At 43.0% G+C, this 22,294-nt stretch overlaps 1 protein-coding gene across 3 annotated transcripts in view; it reads right to left on the bottom strand.

The window, feature by feature from the left end:
- The window catches only part of HOMER1 (homer scaffold protein 1), a 150,164-nt gene that overhangs the window by 88,272 nt on the left and 39,598 nt on the right, over positions 1 to 22,294 (bottom strand). For all 3 annotated transcript variants that reach the window (XM_069749838.1, XM_069749847.1, XM_069749830.1), the window contains exons 5-6: positions 17,866 to 17,958; positions 10,748 to 10,890 (exon numbers count right to left, since the gene is read on the bottom strand). In XM_069749838.1, the coding sequence (XP_069605939.1) occupies positions 10,748 to 10,890; positions 17,866 to 17,958 (236 nt within the window). The remainder of the gene's footprint in view (positions 1 to 10,747; positions 10,891 to 17,865; positions 17,959 to 22,294) is intronic.

Raw genomic sequence — 22,294 nt, 5'->3', positions numbered from 1 at the left:
TGGGTCGGTGGGTTGGGTTGGCCAAGATCCTTGGGGGCTTAGCCTGGCAGCAGGAATGATGTGGAGCAGTTGGGTTGCTCCCCCTGCTGGTACAGTGCTGCACAGCTCTTTGTTGGAGAACCACTAAAAGGTTCATCATGACGTAGCAGTGGGCTGATACATTCTGATCAAAATGTACAAACCTTGTGTTCAGTTTTGAAAATTCTGCTTAAGCGCTGTAAATTTATTTATAATATTTGGATGTGCAGTCAATGTCTTTTTGTTGTTGTTATGTTATATCGTATTGCGATATGCCTAATACAAGACGATTATGAATAAGACTAGACCCACTGACGCTCAAATGCAGGCTGCCATGACACAGCATAATGTAAACCAACCAAATAGAGGGGCTCACAGTTTCAACTACAAAGCCATGGTCCGACATAAACTGACAGGTACTGAGGCACGCACTTCAAGACCCATGGAAACATGGGGGTCAACACACTGGTGGGCGTCGCAGATGAGAGCATCGCTTGCTGATAGATACTACTGCGCAGTTGCTGTCACCATTTTGCTGGAGTTAATATTTGTTTTGTGAAGACCACATGATAAACTGGGCAATAATAGGCAGCTTACTGAAGGATCAGGGACGTGTCATTTAAGTCCACAAGGATTAAGAGGAGGCCAGAGCACCAAATACAGATCCGCCCACAGTCTCGCCCCCAAAGCACGAGAAAAACTGCAAACAAAGATTAAACAACAACCACAAGATGGATTTCTTCAACCCAGATATCATTTTAATCAGTGTAACGGCGGCAACCTGACAGTTTACTCAGCAAAACCCTGTTGACAGGTTTGCTTCAAATGTTTCAGATCACCAAACAAATATAAATATTAGAAAGATAACAAAAGTAAACACAAAATGCAGTTTTTAAATGAAGGTTTATATTATTAAGGGAAAAAGAAATCAAAACCTACAGTACCCTATGTGAAAAAGTGATTGCCCCCCCCCCAAAAAAAAACCATAAATTAACTGTGGTTTATCACATCTTTGGGAAACTGAGTTCAAATTCCTTAGCCTCACCCAGGCCTGATTACTGCCACACATGTTCTCAATCAAGAAATCACTTACACAGGACCTGCCTGACAAAGTACAGTGGGTACGGAAAGTATTCAGACCCCTTTAAATTTTTCACTCTTTGTTTCATTGCAGCCATCTGGTAAATTCAAAAAAGTTCATTTTTTTCTCATTAATGTTCACTCTCCACCCCATCTTGACTAAAAAAACAGAAATGTAGAAATTTTTGCAAATTTATAAAAAAAACAAAAAACAAACGGAAATATCACATTGTCATAAGTATTCAGACCCTTTGCTCAGTATTGAGTAGAAGCACCCTTTGAGCCAGGGCCGCCATCAGGGCATGACAGCCATGACTGGCGTATGGGGCCCGGTGGGCAGATGGGGCCCGCATCGGGCCCCGTCTCATCTGCTCACCGGGCCCCCCCTGCAGGCGCTGCGGCACACTATTGACGTGCGGGCCCGTGCCTGCACGTCAATAGTTAACAGTCGCCGCCAGCCAGTCGCAGGCTGGCAGCTGACTTGAGCGGCCGCAGTGCGCAGTCGCACGTCGCTGGCGTCTGACGTCATCGTCAGCTGCCGGCGAGTGCGTCCTTCATCTGCGTGGAGGAGCTTCGCCCGCCGCAGGAGCACACGGCCAGGTAACAAGTATTTTTTTTTTTTTTGGTAGCGGCGATCCAGGGGAGGGGGCCCGGGGCAGTATGCAGGACATGGGGGCAGAATGCTGGGCACGCTGGGGCAGAGGAGATGCTGGACACAGGGGCAAAATGCTGGACAAAGGGGCAGAAAACTGGGTAGAGGAGATGCTGGACACAGGGGCAAAATGCTGGACAAAGGGGCAGAAAGCTGGACACGGGCAGAGGAGATGCTGGACACGGGGGCAGAATGCTGGACAAAGGGGCAGAAAACTGGACACAGACAGGGGCATTATGCTGGACACAGGGGCAGAATGCTGGACACAGGGGCATTATGCTGGACACAGGGGCAGAATGCTGGACAAAGGGGCAGTATTCTGGACACAGGGGCATTATGCTGGACAAAGGGGCATTATGCTGGACAAAGGGGCATTATGCTGGACACAGGGGCATTATGCTGGACACAGGGGCAGAATGCTGGACAAAGGGGCAGTATACTGGACACAGGGGCAGTATTCTGGACACAGGGGCATTATGCTGGACACAGGGAATTATGCTGGACACAGGGGCAGAATGCTGGACACAGGGGCATTATGCTGGATACAGGGGCAGAATGCTGGACATAGGGGCAGTATTCCGGACACTGGCAGAATGCTACACAGGGGCAGAATGCTGGATACAGGGGCATTATGCTGGACAAAGGGGCAGTATTCTGGACATGGGCAAAATGCTACACGGGCAGAATGCTGGACACACTGGGGCAGAGATGCTGGACACAGGGGCATTATGCTGGACACAGGGGCATTATGCTGGACACAGGGGCATTATGCTGGACACAGGGGCATTATGCTGGACAAAGGGGCAGTATTCTGGACACAGGAGCAGAATGCTGGACACGCTGGGGCAGAAGGCTGGACACGCTGGGGCAGAATGCTGGACACGCTGGGGCAGAATGGTGGACACAGGGGCAGAATGCTGGACAAAGGGGCAGTATGCTGGACACAGGGGCAGTATGTTGGACACAGGGGCAGTATGCTGGACACAGGGGCAGAATGCTGGACACAGGGGCAGAATGCTGGACACAGGGGCAGAATGCTGGACAAAGGGGCAGTATGCTGGACAAAGGGGCAGTATGCTGGACACAGGGGCAGAATGCTGGACACAGGGGCAGAATGCTGGACACAGGGGCAGAATGCTGGACACAGGGGCAGTATGCTGGACACAGGGGCAGAATGCTGGACACGGGCAGTATGCTGGACACAGGGGCAGAATGCTGGACACAGGGGCAGAGATGCTGGACACAGGGGCAGAGATGCTGGACACAGGGGCAGAGATGCTGGATACAGGGGCAGAGATGCTGGACACAGGGGCAGAGATGCTGGACACAGGGGCAGAGATGCTGGACACAGGGGCAGAATGCTGGACACAGGGGCAGTATGCTGGACACGGGCAGAATGGAGATACAGGGTATGATGAAAGACATGGGGGCATGACTGGAGACAGATGGGGAAGGATTGGAGACAGATGGGGCAGAATGGAGACACAGGAGGCATGATTGGAGACAAGTGGCAGGATTGCAGACATGGGGGCATGATTGGAGACACTGGGGGCAGAATTGGAGACAGATCATGCAGGATCATGGGGCAGGATGGATATGATGGAGGCAAATGGGTCAGGATGGGGAGATCATATGGGGCAGAATGGATACTCATGAGGGCAGGATGGGAGAACATATGGCTGACGCAAGGAATGAGACACACGTTGGCCAGGATGGGGAATATTATTACCATAGGGACTAATTTAGGGATATTATTACTGGAGTGATGTATTTATTTTATTTTTTGAGGATACTGTTTTAAATGAGGGGGCCGTCCTGTTACTGTGTAGAGTGATACTATGTCACCTCTTTTTCTTCATGTGGTGTAATGTAGAAGAAAAATTAAGTAATGTGTTCTACAAGCAGAGCTCGAGATAACTGTGTTATTTCCTGCAGAAACGAGTCCTGGCTGGATGAAATGATGGCGGTCTGTGCTGGATGAAAGATGAAGGACTTCACCTAGAGACGTCACTGGTGAGTCAGTGTGTTACCTATACACTGACACTATACACTGCATACAGAGCTCCTGTGTATAATTTCACTAGTGATCACTGTATTATCTGTACACAGACACTGCATACTAAGTACAGTTCTCCTGTGTATAATGGCACTTATGGTGATAGTATGGTGCTTTTTTTTATTACTGATCAGAATTGTAGTATTCAGTCACTATATGGTGGTAATATGCGGTCTGGTCATGGTGTAGCGGTATTTGTTCTTTGTATGTGATATTATTCGATCACTGTGGTGGTAATATGTCATCTGGTCATGGTGTAGCGGTATTTGTTCTTTGTATGTGATATTCGATCACTGTGGTGGTAATATGTCATCTGGTCATAGTGCTGTGGTATTTGTTCTTTGTATGTGATATTATTGGTCATTTAAAAAATTGAAATTGAAATAAAAATATACCTAAATTGTATTGCATATTTTAACAAATATTTAATAGGTTACAGTAGAGCAGGGCCCGGCCAAAAGTGTCTACCGTGTTATGGTGGCGGCTTAAAAAATCTTTTGGCCAAAACAAAAGCTGCAGCTATATGTGCGATCTGGTGATGGGAACTGTTAATGTGTGATAGGTGAGAAGTGTAGTTTTTCCAAGAGAGAGCGGTGGGATTGTGGACAGTTCGAGGGGTGGAGCGTGGAGGCGGGGCTGGGGTGGAGCCTGGGCGGAGTCTCAAGGGGGCCCTGAAAATTTTGCCAGTATGGGGCCCCGAAATTTCTAGTGGCAGCCCTGCTTTGAGCTAGTACAGCCATGAGTCTTCTTGGGAATGATGCAACAAGTTTTTCACACCTGGATTTGGGGATCTTCTGCCATTTTTCATTGCATATCCTCTCCAGTTCCGTCAGGTTGGGTGGTGAACATTGGTGGACAGCCATTTTCAGGTCTCTCCAGAGATGCTCAATTGGGTTTAGGTCAGGGCTCTGGCTGGGCCAGTCAAGACTGGTCACAGAGTTGTTCTGAAGCCACTCCATTGTTATTTTAGCTGTGTGCTTAGGGTCATTGTCTTGTTGGATGGTGAACCTTTGGCCAAGTCTGAGGTCCAGAGCACTCTGGAAGAGGTTTTCATCCAGGATATCTCTGTACTTGGCTGCATTCATGTTTCCTTCAATGACATGTCCTGTCCTTGCAGCTGAAAAACACCCCCATAGCATGGTGCTGCCACCACCATGCTTCACTGTTGGAATTGTATTGGGCAGGTAATGGGCAGTGCCTGGTTTTCTCTACACATACCACTTTGAATTATCACTATCAAAGGTCGATCTTTGTCTCATCAGTAGAACCTTCTTAAGGAGGATCACAAGGAAATGGACAGCATGTGACTTAAATATGAGTGTCTGAGCAAAGGGTCTGAGTACAAATGACCATGTGATATTTCAGTTCTTTTTTTAAATAAGTTTGCAAAAATTTCTACATTTCTGTTTTTTTCAGTCAAGATGGGGTGCAGAGTGTACATTAATGAGAAAAAAATGAACTTTTTTGAATTTACCAAATGGCTGCAATGAAACAAAGAGTGAAAAATGTAAAGGGTTCTGAATACTTTCCGTGCCCACGGTAAACTAGAGCAAAAGTTTCTCAAAACCTAGACATTATGACGCGATCTAAAGAAATTCTGGAACAAATGAGAAACAAAGTCATTGAGATCTATTAGTCTGGAAAAGGTTATAAAGCCATTTCTCAAGATTTGGGACTCCAGCGAACTACAGTGAGAGCCATTATCTACAAATGGCAAAAACGTAACAGTGGTGAACCTTCCCAGGAGTGGCCAGCTTACTAAAATTACCCAAAGAGCGCAGCGATGAATCATCCAAGGGGTCACAAAACATCTCACAACAACATTCAAAGAACTGCAGGCCTCACTTGATTCACTTAAGGACAGTGTTCATGACTCCACCATAAGAAAGAGACTGGGCAAAAATGTCCTGCATGGCAGAGTTTCAAGATGAAAACCACTGCTGAGCAATAAGAACATAAAGACTCATCTCAGTTATGCAAGAAAACATCTTGATGATCCCCAAGACTTTTGGGAGAATACTCTGTGGACTGACGAGACAAAAGTTGAACTATTTCGAAGTTGTATATCACATTATATCTGACATAGAAGTAACACAGCATTTAAGGAAAGGAACATCATAACAACAGTAAAATATGGTGGTGGTGGTAGTAGCGTGATGGATGGTCTGGGGCTGTTTTGCTGCTTCAGGACATGGAAGACTTACTGTGGTAAATGGAACCACGAATTCTGCTGTCTACCAAGAAGTCCGGAAGGAGAATGTCTGTTCATGACCTCAAGGTGAATTAAACTTGGGTTATACAGCAGAACAATGATCCAAAACACACCAGCAAGTCCACCTCTGAACGGATTAATAAAAACAAAATTAAGAATTCGGAGTGGCCTAGTCAAAGTCCTGATCTTAATCTGATTGAGATGTTGTGGCGTGACCTTAAAAACGCGGCTCATGCTTGGAAACCCTCCAATGTGGCTGAATTACAACAATTCTGCAAAGATGAATGGGCCAAAATTCCTCCAGAGCGTTGTAAAAGACTCATTGCCAGTTATCGCAAATGCTTGATCGCAGTTGTTGATGCTAAGGGTGGTCCAACAGGTTTTTAGGTTTAGGGGGTAATCAGTTTTTCACACAGGGCCCTGTAGGGCTTGGTTTTTTTTTCCTTAATAATAAATACGGTACCTTAATTTAAAAACGGCATTTTGTGTTTACTTGTGTTATCTTTGTATAATATTTGTTTGGTGATCTGAAATAATTAAGTGTGACATGCAAAACATGCAAAAGAATAGGAAATCAGGAAGGGGGCAAACACTTTTTATACAACTCTGTATATGGAGGATAAAGATGACATTTTTACAAAAATACTAGAAAAAAAGTCCTGCAATGTCATGCTACAAAGAAAATACAAAATTTGGGTTGGTATATCCTAAAACAGAAAGCGGTACCAGATCATGTGAAACAAACAAGAAAACCTTGTACTATCTAATATTCTAACCACTGAGGTGATTAGAGATGAAAAATAACTAAACAGGACATCAAAGTCAAAGAAGCAAATATTAGACTAAAATCATATAGTGCATGCTAGCTATGTACAGTAGATGGGTGTCCAAAAACTGTGCATAAAGTACAAAGGGGAAAGACTTGAAATCATAATCGTATCTAACGGTAAATACTTGAATGAAAAATCCATTTTAAATGGAATCTGTCACCAGGTTATTGCCATCTAACCTAAAAATAAAGAGACAGAGACCCTGATTCCAATGATTTATCACGTACTGGGCTGCATAGTGTAGTTTTTATAAAATTACTTTTATCAAGAGGAGATTATCACTAGATGACTACTTGGCCTGCTACCAGGCAGTAAAACCACGCCCCATCACTGATTGGCAGCTTTCTGCCTATGCACAGTGTACCCAGAAAGCTGCCAATCAGTGGTGTGGGCGGGGTTATACAGATCTCAGCATTCAGACTGATAAATCTGCAGCAAATAAAAGCTTTTAATCTAAACTGAAGCAACAAGTAGAGTAAGTGACACCACACTGCAATGTGGGTCTCTGCCTCTACATCATGCTGCTCCTTGATGGTGTAGCAAAAATCTGGTGACAGATACCCTTTAATCCGTTTCCACTTTAGATGAGGAAGAGATTGCACCTTAGTGAGCAGCGTAAGCACAGGGCATTGAAGTGCAAACACTAACTTATCACATAAACATTTATATTTCTTACACCTTAACGTTCATGCATTGTCTAGTTCTCACCTTCCAGTAATTTTTAGTTGATATTTTGCATTGAACACTTGTGTTATTTATCAGATATTTGCTGTTGTTTTGTTTTTTATTTTACAATGTTTAATTTTCTTCCCTAATTATCTCATCCTAGTAAATGATATGTGGGTAGCAAACCCATCCTTGCCCACTTCCTAACCATGCCACCCATTTGTTTACAAGCTCTCTTATGTGACAGACCACTTCTGGCCAGGATCTTCTGGTGACAGCTGCTCCTTCACATTTGTATGTTCTGTAGGACATCTCTCCAGGACAGTCCTGCACCATCTTTCCTATGTGCAAGAACACTTCATCCACAGCCCTTTTCCCAAGAAGACAGATTTTCCAACTCATTCCCATGTTGTCCTAATACACTAGACCACGTCTACTAACTACAGTCCTAATATTCCAGACCACGTCTTCTAACTATAGTCCTAATACACTAGACCACGTCTACTAACTACAGTCCTAATATTCCAGACCACGTCTTCTAACTGCAGTCATAATATACCAGACCACGTCTTTTTACTGTAGTCCTAATGTGCTAGACCACGTCTTCTTACTGCAAACCTAATCTGCCAGACCACATCTTCTAACTACAGTCCTAATATTCCAGACCACATCTTCTAACTACAGTCCTAATATTCCAGACCAGGTCTTCTAACTACAGTCCTAATCTGACAGACCAGATCTTCAAACTACAGTCCTAATATTCCAGACCACGTCTTTTAACTGCAGTCCTAATCTGCCAGACCACATCTTCTAACTACAGTCCTAACATTCCAGACCACATCTTCTAACTAGAGTCCTAATATTCCAGACCAGGTCTTCTAACTGCAGTCCTAATCTGCCAAACCAGGTCTTCCAACTACAGTCCTAATATTCCAGACCACATCTTCTAACTACAGTCCTAATATTCCAGACCAGGTCTTCTAACTACAGTCCTAATATTCCAGACCAGGTCTTCTAACTACAGTCCTAATATTCCAGACCAGGTCTTCTAACTACAGTCCTAATCTGACAGACCAGGTCTTCCAATTACAGTCCTAATATTCCAGACCACATCTTCTAACTACAGTCCCCAGATTCCAGACCAGGTCTTCTAACTACAGTCCTAATATTCCAGACCACATCTTCTAACTATAGTCCTAATCTGCCAGACCACATCTTCTAACTATAGTCCTAATGTGAAAGACCACATCTTCTAACTACAGTCCTAATATTCCTGACCAGGTCTTCCAACTACAGTCCTAATATTACAGACCAGGTCTTCCAACTACAGTCCTAATATTCCAGACCACATCTTCTAACTATAGTCCTAATCTGCCAGACCACATCTTCTAATTATAGTTCTCATCTGCCAGACCACATCTTCTAACTATAGTCCTAATCTGCCAGACCACATCTTCTAACTATAGTCCTAATGTGAAAGACCACATCTAAAACGCCCTCTGAGCAAAAATCAGACAATAGTTTTTTACCGATCCAATGGTGCTGAACATCTCCCCAAAGCTTTACTTACCAGAATATCTCATTTCAGACATGCCTACTATTCTCCTAATTGTTGCACATGAAATGTGTGTTGGTTGCATCAAGTTGAATACCACAAACCATGCATGCTGCAGAGGAACTAACACTGCCAGCCACTGTAATGGTTTATGTTGTTTGCCTAGTATTTATTATGCTTAATTCTGCCGTATTTTACAGACATTATCATTGTCTCCGTTGAGGGTCACAATCTAAATTCCCTATCAGTATGTCTCTGGAGTGCGGGAACATATAAACTCCTTGCAGATGTTGTCCGTGGAGGGATTTTAACCCAGGACCCCATTGCTGCAAGGCTGCAGTGCTACCCACTGAGCCACTGTCCAAGTAGTGTCACTCTGGCAAGTAAGCATGTGGGAAAACATAAAATTCCACTGGACTGGTCAAAAGCTGATTTTTATTCCTTACCTTATTTAGTATTTAAAAAATACTTTGGTAAAATGCAAAAGAAACTTTCAGAAAATTTACAAGAAGATGAGAACTTGTTCCTGAAAGTCAGACAAACAAGGAGTATTTGAAGATCCATAAAAATGTACATAATATTAAGACACCAATATTAATACTAAAATTCAAGGCACACGAACATGTCTGATGCAGGTCATTGGACATCACATCAGACACAATACTGAAGAACAGGGAACGGCACTCACATTTCTACAGGATTTGTCAGCTTAAAAGGATTTCTCAGACTTCAGAAAACAAATGTCACAAAATAAAGAAATAACCATCACATACCCATTGATTCTCCTGTTGTCCCAGCTCTACTGATACAATGCTCTCTACTGGTTCTTAAATCAGGACAACCGGTCAGTCATTCACGTGAACACTGCACCCAATCAATGATCTCAATTGTTAAGCACCATATATACTAGAGTCACTGCTGGGTGAGTGATTGGCAGCAGTGGTCACATGAATGTACTGTACATGATCACTGCAGGACAACCGAAGATCTTGGCAGTGACACGGGAATCAACAATGAGAAAGTTCTAACATTTCCTACTGTTGACGAGTTACTTAAAAATCCGGAAATACTCCTTTAAAGAGAATCTGTTACCAGGTCTTCCCACCTAATCTGAGAGCAGCATAATGTAGAGGCAGAGACCCTGATTCCAGAGATGTGTCACTTATTGGGCTACTCGCTGTCATTTTGATAAAATCACTGTTTTATCTGCTGCAGATCTAGCTGAGCTCGGGACCCCTGAGCTCTGTATAACCCCGCCCACACCACTGATTGCCAAAAAGCTGCCAATCAGTGGTGTGGGCGGAGTTATACAGCACTCAGTATTTGAGCACTGCTAGATCTGCAGCAGATAAAGCAGTGATTTTATCAAAATTACAGCAAGCAGCCCAGTAAGTGGCATATCACTGGAATCAGGGTATCTAACGCTAAATTATGTTGCTTTCACATGGGTTAGTAAAAACCTAATGACAGACTCCCTTTCAGTGCAAGTATTTGCATTGATGCAGCTTAATGTAATCCATTCAATGTACATTGCCTTTTTACATAATTAGGTTTATGGTAGTTTTAGTAACAAAAATCAGTCATTGCATATAATCGGCCAACTAGTCAGGCAGTAATGAGATTATCCAGAGTCACAGATACACATCAGTTAATTAAGATTTGTGAACTGAATTGGTACCTATGTGTAAATGGCAACGCATTCTGCGTAGGTTCAGCCCTTGGTTCAGAATTTTGCGTCACTTCAGGGGTTGTTCTTTCGTCATCCGTTCCATTAATACTTTCTGGCGTTAAAGGAGACTGGAGATCCCCTCCGGCAGATTCCTGTAAGAAAACATACAAACCGTTAGTATCTAGATGGGAAATGTAAAAACGGACCCGACAAGCAGTTTATATGTACACTGTGATTCTATGGCGGTTTACTCGGAATTATTAAAAGCGTATTTCTAGATCTTCTCTTCTAGAAGCTGATCACAGGGAGGGACAGGAGCTGCTCGGAAATGTTAGGCGAAACACTGCCATATGAAGCTATTTTGTACGGACCTGTAATGTGATAGCCATAGTTACGGGCCCGAACTGGACAGAATCCATAGGAAGGAATATTATGGTGTGTTCTACTGAAAGCCATATTACAAAGGTGGTCCCCCTGGAAGCAGTACTGTCAGGGATGGATATGGTGCCTGTGGCCCGTAAGAGAGAGATCTGGAGCCGTACACACAGCTTTGCTGAGGATGAACCATCACATTCATTTTACATTGTAGATTACTGAGATTGACAGGGCTATTCAAAGCAATTTGATTGTGTATATATTGTGTCTATCTAATATATAATTGCCTAGAATACTACTTCCTGCAATTTGTGCCAACTTCCGTGGCTTTGTCCGGAGCTAATGTCCGGAGCTAATGTCCGGAGCTAATGTCCGGAGCTAATGTCCGGAGATAAGTGACGTCAACAGTGTCCAGTGTCTGATTGGTTGCCGCCTGCTGCGAGCGACCAATCAGAAACGTGCCGTACTGTGACACACTGCGCCCGCCATTTTGGTGTGATTTTTGAATTTTTACCTCACAGCAAGTTTCTACTGCGTGGAGGCGGGCCCAGTGACGTTGCTCTTCAAGCTCCTGCCGAATTTCGTCAAAAAAATGATAATACCATTTACCAAAACTATATATATTTAGTTGTGAAGTGGTTCAGTGACATTTTCACACCAATTTTGAACTTTTGTTTGGTGTTTTCTCCATATACTGCCTATTATTTTTGTTCTTTCTTACTATTATTTATTAATTGTATTATTCTTACATTTGAATAAATAAAGTATATATGGATTCTAGACTCCCGATTCTTTAGAATCGGGCTGCCATCTAGTCTATATATATAATTGTCTAAGGGTTTTTCCGTCTGTCTGTCTCTGTCTGTCTGTCTGTCCAGGAAATCCCACGTCTCTGATTGGTCGAGGCCGCCAGGCCTCGACCAATCAGCAACGGGCACAGTATCAACGTAGATGTCATAATGGTTGCCATGACGACGATGATGTCATAAAGGTTGCCTCGACCAATCAGCGACGGGCACAGTCTGCCGCGAATTCTGGAATCATCATTGTCCATATACTACGGGGACATGCATATTCTAGAATACCCGATGCGTTAGAATCGGGCCACAATCTAGTATATATATATATATATATATATATATATATATATATATATATATATATATATATAACATTTCTCTTTTAGCCAACAAGAGAAATAGGGTTATCAAGGATATAACATTTTCTGTTATTGTTTCAAAGTAGGCAGGCTATTAGCAGATTGAATTTTAGGGGATTAAACAGGGACACAACACTTTCTATAAATCCCATCCACTGTGCTTGTAACCTAGAATGCAGCGTTTAGGATGCAGAGCAGGTGGGCACATACCCTTATTCTACATTTTTAAAGGAATTGAGTCCCCAGAAAATGCATCACTAACAACGCACTGTGGACACTTTAGATGCTACAAATTACATGACAGGTTCCCTTTAAAGTGTAAGCACAGCAGACAGATATGGCTCTAGCTCTGGTCGGTGATGTGATGCTGTGCTAAAACATGATGGGATTTTCGTTGGGCTGTTCGCTATCTGTCCCAACTCCCACATGCACCAGAACGCTCGCCTTGACGGTGCACTTCTGTGTTCCTCTATCAGAGAGTCCCTGCCAAACTGCTCTGACAGCAGCTAAGATATTGGAAAACAAAACGATCGATCATCAGGAATCTGATATGTTTGATCTGTCTCTTACCAACATCATCTGCTGGGGGAAAATTAGGAGACCCCCATAAACAGTAAATTGACAGCCCAATTTAGTCTAAACTGTATGGCCTTATGACCTAAGATATCAGGATTCCTAATACACTTCTCAAAAAAATAAAGGGAACACTTAAACAACACAATGTAACTCTAAGTCAATCACACTTCTGTGAAATCAACCTGTCCAGTTATGAAGCAACACTGATTGTGAATCAATTTATCCTGCTGTTGTGCAAATGAAACACACAACAGGTAGAAATGATAGGCAATTAGCAAAACAACCCATATAAAGGAGTGGTTGTGCTGGGGCGACCACAAACTATTTGTCAGTTCTTATCCTTTTTGGCTGTTTTGGTAACTTTTGCATTTTGTAATTGCTCTCACCCCTACAGTTACAGTACATGCATGAGGCGGTGTCTACAACAAACAAAAGTTGCTCAGGTAGTGCAGCTCATCAAGGTTGGCACATCAATGTGAGCTGGGGCAAGAAGGGTAGCTGTGTCTGTCAGTAGTGCCCGTAGCATGGAGCAGATACCAGGAAACAGGCCAGTACACCAGGAGATATAGAGGGGACAATAGGAGTGCAACAACCCAGCAGGAGGACCACTACGTCCACTTTTATGGAAGGAGTAACAGGAGGAGCAGTGTCAGAGCCCAGCAAAATGACCTCCAGCAGGCCACAAATGTGCATGTGTCTGCTCAAACTCTCAGAAACAGACTCCATGAGGGTGGTATGAGATGTTTAAAAGTGGGTGTTGTGCTTACAGCACAATTGGCATTTGCAGAGAACACCAAGACTGGCAGATTCAACATTGGGCCCTGTGTTTTTCACAGATAAGAGCAGGTTCACACTGAGCACATGTGACAGTCTGGAGAAGACATGGACAAAGTTCTGCTGCCTGCAACATCCACCAGCATGACCCATGTGGCAATGGGTCAGTAATGGTGTGGGGAGGCATTTCTTTGGATGGCCGCATAGCCCTCCATTTGCTAGCCAGAGGTACCTTGACTGCCATTAGGTACCGGGATGAAATCCTCAGACCCATTGTGAAACCATATGCAGGTGCAGTCGGCTCCGGGCTCCTACTGATGCTTGACAATGCTAGGTCTCATGTGCTAAAGTGTGTCAGCAGCTCCTGCATGATGACGGCATTGATGCTATGGACTGGCCCGCCCGTTCCCCAGACCTGAATCCAATCAAGCACATCTGAGACATCATGTCTTGTTTCATCCACCAACGCCATTTTGCACCACAAACTGTCTAGGAGTTGACTGACACTTTAATCTAGGTTTTGGCGGTGATCCCTCAGGAGAACATCCTGCCTAATTGGGAACCTGCCCAGGCGTTGTAGGGAGGTCATACAGGCACGTGAAGGCCAAACACACTACTGAGCATCATTTTCTTGTCTTGAGGCATTTTCAATGAAGTTGGATCAGCCTGTAATTTGATTTTCCACTTTGATTTTGAGCATCATTCTAAATCCAGACCTTCATGGGATATTCATTTTGATTTACATTGATCATTTTTATGTTTTATTGTTCTCAACACATTCTACTATTTAATGAATAAAGATTTGCAACTGGAATATTTCATTCAGTGATATGTAGGATGTGGGATTTTAGTGTTCCTTCATATATTTTTTTTAGCTCGCAGCAAAAACTGCAAAAAAAAAAAACCATGAAATTTCACAAGACCAGAAGCAAAAGACTGAACAGAGAGAACCAATTTTAAGACTGATAAAACACTTGTGATACTATCAGATTTGTGTTCCAATTATTTGAGTCTATCTAGACCTATAAATATGCTTTTTTCTTTCTTCATATTTTTCTATTGTATTATAATATAATTCATGATATCTAATGTTGCGTCTGTCAGTCCCTTTTTCCGCTAGTAATAAACTGTGAATTTGAAGGTCACCTTGAATGGCGTTATTTCCAATGTCACCCTCTGAAGAACTGTTCCTCTTGTAGAATAAACCAGTCGGACATTGATAATCCAGCAGCATGACTTGGTTTCAGCAATGTAACGTCGGTTCTGAGCATGAATAGCCTGTCCCTCTCAAATAAGAGAACCAAAATAAACGGGACACATATCTACATAATTGGATTAGATTTTTGTGTCAGCAGGCTCTCCATCTCTCATCTCTCGGTGGAGATGGCTAAGCCATGCCAATTGTGACTGCAGCTTCTTTCAGCCAATTTGGACACCTGTGTTGTAAAAACTGGACCAACACCAATTCCTTACTCAACAGGCAATGACCAGATGTCAGATGCAAATGGCCTTCAATCAAATCCACTAAGCTGGTGAGTGGAGAAAGCTTTCTGACAACCTGAAATAGAACACAATTAGGGGAACAGGATGTTCTTGTTTCATGTAGTACAGAAGGGAGACATGTTGTACGGCATTTATTGGATTCATAGTATAACAGCATCAAGGATCAAACACGGATGGAATGAGCTTTATTGCATAGTCATCCCATAAAAACTAAAACAATATGTAGGTACAAGTGCACTGCAAAGGTGTGCATTCACACTATGGCCATTTAACAGACAGAAGCTAAGATGAGAGCAAAATGATATTTATACAAATGGGGGCATGGCTACCCCTTTTTGGGCTGTTCTTTGTGTTTAATTAACTTTCCACAGGCAGGTGTCTGAACATACGGGAAACACATAGTGAGGTGAACTACAAGAGTTAGATACCTGATTAGGTACACCTTGTCACGATGGGATGGATTTTACACTTTTTTTTATCACAATAGTGTTAACTAAGTACCCTATGTTAATTACATGTACTATTACTATTTATTCATTTACTGATTACCGAGTATTTGCTCAGTTTGTTTTTATCTTAGGTTTTGTCTGTATAACTATCATGTAAATAAGAGCGGTTAACAAACTGAAAAGATAAAAATCTAAATAAAAAGTTTCTAAAATAGTAAGTCAGATAATTTCTAATATACAGTGGGTACAGAAAGTATTCAGATCCCTTTAATTTTTTTACAATTTGTTTCATTGCAGCCATTTGGAAAATTCAAATTTTTTTACATTAATGTGCCCTCTGCATCCGATCTTGACTGAAAAAAAACAGAAATGTAGACATTTTTGCAAATTTATTGAAAAAGAAAAACTATTCAGACCCTTTGCTCAGACACTCTTATTTAAGTCACATGATGTCCATTTCCTTGTGATCCTCCTTGAGATGGTTCTACTCCATCATTGGAGTCCAGCTGTGTTTAATTAAACTGACAGGACTTGATTTGGAAAGGCGCACACCTGTCTATATAAGACCTCACAGCTCACAGTGCATGTCAGACCAAATGAGAATCATGAGGTCAAAGGAACTGGCCAAGGAGCTCAGAGACAGAATTGTGGCAAGGCACAGATCTGGCCAAGGTTACAACAGAATTTTTGCAGTACTCAAGGTTCCTAAGAGCACAGTGGCCTCCATAATCCTTAATTGGAAGAAGTTTGGGACCACCAGAAGTCTTCCTAGATCTGTCCGTCCAGCCAAACTGAGCAATTGTGGGAGAAGAGCCTTGATGAGAGAGGTAAAGAAGAACTCCAAGATCACTGTGGCTGAGCTCCAGAGATGCAGTAGGGAGATGGGAGAAAGTTCCCCAAAGTCAACTATCACTGCTGCCCTCCATCTGTCAGGCCTTTATAGAACAGTGGCCCAATGGAAGTCTCTCCCGGTGCAAGACATATGAAAGCCTAAACAGAGTTTTCTAAAAAAAAAACACATGAAGGACTCCCAGACTATGAGAAATAAGATTCTCTGGTCTGATGAGACGAAGATAGACCTTTTTGGTGATAAATCTAAGCAGTATGTGTGGAGAAAACCAGGCACTGCTCATCACCTTCCCAATACAATCCCAACAGTGAAACATGGTGGTGGCAGAATCATGCTATGGGGGTGTTTTTCAGCCGCAGGGACAGGACGACTGGTTGTCATTGAAGGAAACATGAATGCGGCCAAGTACAGAGATGTCCTCGATGAAAACCTCTTCCAAAGTGCTCTGGACCTCAGACTTGGCTGAAGGTTCACCTTCCAACAAGACAATGACCCTAAGCACACAGCTAAAATAACAAAGGAGTGGCTTCAGAACAACTCTGTGACCATTCTTGACTGGCCCAGCCAGAGCCGTGACCTAAACCCAATTGAGCATCTCTGGAGAGACCCGCAAATGGCTGTTCGCCAACGTTCACCATCCAACTTGCTGGAACTGGAGAGGATCTGTAAGGAAGAATGGCAGAAGATCCAAAAATCTAGGTGTGATAAACTTGCTGCATCATTCCCAAGAAGACTCTTGGCTGTACTAGCTCAAAGGGTGCATCTACTCAATACTGAGCAGAGGGTGTCAATACTTATGACCATGTGATATTTCAGTTTTTCTTTTCTAATAAATTTGCAAAAATTTCTACATTTTTGTTTTTTTCAGTCAAGATCGTGTACATTAATGTGAAAAAAAAACTTTTTTGAATTTACCAAATGGCTACAATTAAACAGAGTGAAAAATTTAAGGGGGTCTGAATACTTTCCGTACCCACTGTAGTTCTATTAGACCAGGTAGCTCAACTCTCCACTGGTTGAGTCTTGGACACATCTTCCTGTGTTGGTAAGTCCCCAGAAGTAGTGTGTGAAGGGGACGACTGACTGGACATGTCACATCTAAGCCAGCCCTTTCTTTGATGTATAGAGAGAGGTGGGAGCAGGCTTAGCTGTTGAAGCCAGCCCCCTCACATACTGCTCTGCTCACTCTATCTTGTGTTGAGTACAGTGCCAGAAACGAGGGCACCAGGACTTCGATGGAGCAGTTGATGGAGTGTCGGGACATCTATCATATAAGGTCTACATTAATAATCTTATTTACTATTTAAACATCAGTCAATTATAATTCTGTTTCACTGGAAAACCCTTTTAAAACCAAACAAATAATGCAGGAGAGTAAGGTTTATGGGTAACATTAGGATACCCTAATAACAATGATAAAAATAGTTGGCGGGAACCTTACCTGGGAAGGAGTACTGGTCAGCTCCATCTTTTCTTGGGATTTCTCCTTTGCTAATCGAGCAGCTTCTTTAAATTCCTGAAATTTTTCTGCAAACTAATCAATGAAAAAGAAAATTAATGAAATCCAAGAGATAAGTACACAGCACCCATGTCACAGTACAGAGAAATGTGCGATGAATGGGGTGGCATCAATACACGGCCACTTTTGGATGGAGTTTACATAATCCGTGCCACCTTTCAGGTCCAGGACATGCCTGAATTTGCCATCTAAGTTTCTAGAAAAATTGGGATAGCCCAGAAAAATTTGGAATTGCTGTTAACTGTGACATGTCTGTGTTATCAAAAGGTGGCAATCACTGACGTGGTACACCACATGGTCACCACAGGTAACCCTGCAGATAAAGGGCCCCGCGGTATGGTCCCCTCTGCACTCATATTTTGGGTTCTCTGCCTTCACTGTTGCAGTGTTTAGTATTCTGATAAATTTGTACTATTTTACATAAATACTTTTTTAAAACATTATTCAGTGCCATGAAAGATGATGGTGCTACAGTATATACAAAATAATGAGGTTGAAAAGTAAACGGCATAAACACTGTTAAATATAGTTAAAGGAATAAAAAAAAAATGAATCCACAAGAAAAAAAAAATTGAGACAGAAATGCATATAATAAAAATGATACCTTGATATCTGTGATCTGATGTCTTATTCCAGAAAAAATCTTCATATTTCTTAACCCCTCTGTGACCTTAGACGTACTATCCCGTCGAGGTGCCCTGGGCTTATCTGACCCTGGACGGGATAGTACGTCATAGCCGATCGCGGCCGGGTGTCAGCTGCTTATCGCAGCTGACATCCGGCACTATGTGCCAGGAGCGGTCACGGACCGCCCCCAGCACATTAACCCCTGGCACACCGCGATCAAAGATGATCGCGATGTGCCGGCGGTGCAGGGAAGCACCGCGCAGGGAGGGGGCTCCCTGCGGGCTTCCCTGAGCCCCCCGCAGCAACGCGATGTGATCGCGTTGCTGCGAGGGTCTCCTCACCTCCCTCCCTGCTCGAGCCCCGGATCCAAGATGGCCGCGGATCCGGGTCCTGCAGGGAGGGAGGTGGCTTCACAGAGCCTGCTTAGAGCAGGCACTGTGAAGGCTGCAGCGCTGCATGTCAGATCAGTGATCTGACAGAGTGCTGTGCAAACTGTCAGATCACTGATCTGTGATGTCCCCCCCTGGGACAAAGTAAAAAAGTAAAAAAAAAATTTTCCAAATATGTAAAAAAAATAAAAAAAAATATTCCAAAATAATGAAAAAAAAAAAAAATATTATTCCCATAAATACATTTCTTCATCTAAATAAAAAAAACCAATAAAAGTACACATATTTAGTATCGCCGCGTCCGTAACGACCCGACCTATAAAACTGTCCCACTAGTTAACCCCTTCAGTAAACACCGTAAGAAAAAAAAAAAAAAACGAGGCAAAAAACAACGCTTTATTATCATACCGCCGAACAAAAAGTGGAATAACACGCGATCAAAAGGACAGATATAAATATCCATGGTACCGCTGAAAGCGTCATATTGTCCCGCAAAAAAAGAGCCGCCATACAGCATCATCAGCAAAAAAATAAAAAAGTTATAGTCCTGAGAATAAAGCGATGCAAAAATAATTATTTTTTCTGTAAAATAGTTTTTATCGTATAAAAGCACCAAACCATAAAAAAATGATATAAATGAGGTATCACTGTAATCGTACTGACCCGAAGAATAAAACTGATTTATCAATTTTACCAAACGCGGAACGGTATAAACGCCTCCCCCAATAGAAATTCATGAATAGCTGGCTTTTGGTCATTCTTCCTCACAAAAATCGGAATAAAAAGCGATAAAAAAAAGTCACGTGCCCAAAAATGTTTTCAATAAAAACGTCAACTCGTCCCGCAAAAAACAAGACCTCACATGACTCTGTGGACCAAAATATGGAAAAATTATAGCTCTCAAAATGTGGTATTGCAAAAAATATTTTTTGCAATAAAAAGGGTCTTTCAGTGTGTGACGGCTGCCAATCATAAAAATCCGCTAAAAAACTCGCTATAAAAGTAAATCAAACCCCCCTTCATCACCCCCTTAGTTAGGGAAAAATAAAAAAAAATGTATTTATTTCCATTTTCCCATTAGGGCTAGGGTTAGGGCTAGGGTTAGGGCTAGGGCTAGGGTTAGGGCTAGGGTTAGGGCTAGGGTTAGGGCAAGGGCTAGGGTTAGGGCTAGGGTTAGGGCTAGGGTTAGGGCTAGGGTTAGGGTTAGGGCTAGGGTTAGGGCTAGGGCTAGGGTTAGGGTTAGGGCTAGGGTTAGGGCTAGGGTTAGGGCTAGGGTTAGGGTTAGGGTTGGGGCTACAGTTAGGGTTGGGGCTAAAGTTAGGGTTAGGGTTTAGATTACATTTACAGTTGGGAATAGGGTTGGGATTAGGGTTAGGGGTGTGTCAGGGTTAGAGGTGTGGTTAGGGTTACCGTTGGAATTAGGGTTAGGGGTGTGTTTAGATTAGGGTTTCAGTTATAATTGGGGGTTTCCACTGTTTCGGCACATCAGGGGCTCTCCAAACACGACATGGCGTCCGATCTCAATTCCAGCCAATTCTGTGTTGAAAAAGTAAAACAGTGCTCCTTCCCTTCCGAGCTCTCCTGTGTGCCCAAACAGGGGTTTACCCCAACATATGGGGTATCAGCGTACTCAGGACAAATTGGACAACAACTTTTGTGGACCAATTTCTCCTGTTACCCTTGGGAAAATACAAAACTGGGGGCTAAAAAATAATTTTTGTGGGAAAACAAAAAGATTTTTTATTTTCACGGCTCTGCGTTATAAACTGTAGTGAAACATTTGGGGGTTCAAAGTTCTCACAACACATCTAGATAAGTTCACTGAGGGGTCTAGTTTCCAATATGGGGTCACTTGTGGGGGGTTTCTACTGTTTAGGTACATTAGGGGCTCTGCAAACGCAATGTGACGCCTGCAGACCAATCCATCTAAGTCTGCATTCCAAATGATGCTCCTTCCCTTCCGAGCCCTCCCATGCGCCCAAACGGTGGTTTCCCCCCACATATCGGGTATCAGCGTACTCAGGACAAATTGGACAACAACATTTAGGGTCCAATTTCTCCTGCTAACCTTGGAAAAATACAAAACTGGGGGCTAAAATATAATTTTTGTGGAAAAAAAAATATTTTTTATTTGCATGGCTCTGCGTTATAAACTGTAGTGAAATACTTGGGGGTTCAAAGCTCTCACAACACATCAAGATGAGTTCCTTAGGGGGTCTACTTTCCAAAATGGTGTCACTTGTGGGGGGTTTCTACTGTTTAGGTACATTAGGGGCTCTGCAAACGCAATGTGACGCCTGCAGACCATTCCATATAAGTCTGCATTCCAAATGGCGCTCCTTCCCTTCCGAACCCTCCCATGCGCCCAAACGGTGGTTCCCCCCCACATATGGGGTATCAGCGTACTCAGGACAAATTGGACAACAACTTTTGGGGTCCAATTTCTCCTGTTACCCTAGGGAAAATACAAAACTGGGGGCTAAAAAATAATTTTTGTGGGAAAAAAATTTTGTTTTATTTTTATGGCTCTGCATTATAAACTTCTGTGAAGCCCTTGGTGGGTCAAAGTGCTCACCACACATCCAGATAAGTTCCTTAGGGGGTCTACTTTCCAAAATGGTGTCACTTGTGGGGGGTTTCAATGTTTAGGCACATCAGTGGCTCTCCAAACGCAACATGGCGTCCCATCTCAATTCCTGTCAATTTTGCATTGAAAAGTCAAACGGCGCTCCTTCCCTTCCGAGCTCTCCCATGCGCCCAAACAGTGGTTTACTGCCACATATTGGGTATCAGCGGACTCGGGACAAATTGGACAACAACTTTTGAGGTCCAATTTCTTCTCTTACCCTTGGAAAAATAAAAAATTGGGGGCAAAAATATAATTTTTGTGAAAAAATATGATTTTTTATTTTTACGGTTCTGCATTATAAACTTCTGTGAAGCACTTGGTGGGTCAAAGTGCTCACCACACCTCTAGATAAGTTCCTTAGGGGGTCTACTTTCCAAAATGGTGTCACTTGTGGGGGGTTTCTACTGTTTAGGTACATTAGGGGCTCTGCAAACGCAATGTGACGCCTGCAGACCATTCCATCTAAGTCTGCATTCCAAATGGCGCTCCTTCCCTTCCGAACCCTCCCATGCACCCAAACGGTGGTTCCCCCCCACATATGGGGTATCAGCGTACTCAGGACAAATTGGACAACAACTTTTGGGGTCCAATTTCTCCTGTTACCCTAGGGAAAATACAAAACTGGGGGCTAAAAAATAATTTTTGTGGGAAAAAAATTTTGTTTTATTTTTATGGCTCTGCATTATAAACTTCTGTGAAGCCCTTG

The sequence above is a fragment of the Ranitomeya imitator genome, chromosome 1 (assembly GCF_032444005.1).
Source record: "Ranitomeya imitator isolate aRanImi1 chromosome 1, aRanImi1.pri, whole genome shotgun sequence".
Taxonomy (NCBI): Eukaryota; Metazoa; Chordata; class Amphibia; order Anura; family Dendrobatidae; genus Ranitomeya; species Ranitomeya imitator.
This window is presented reverse-complemented; position numbering and strand designations above follow the sequence as displayed.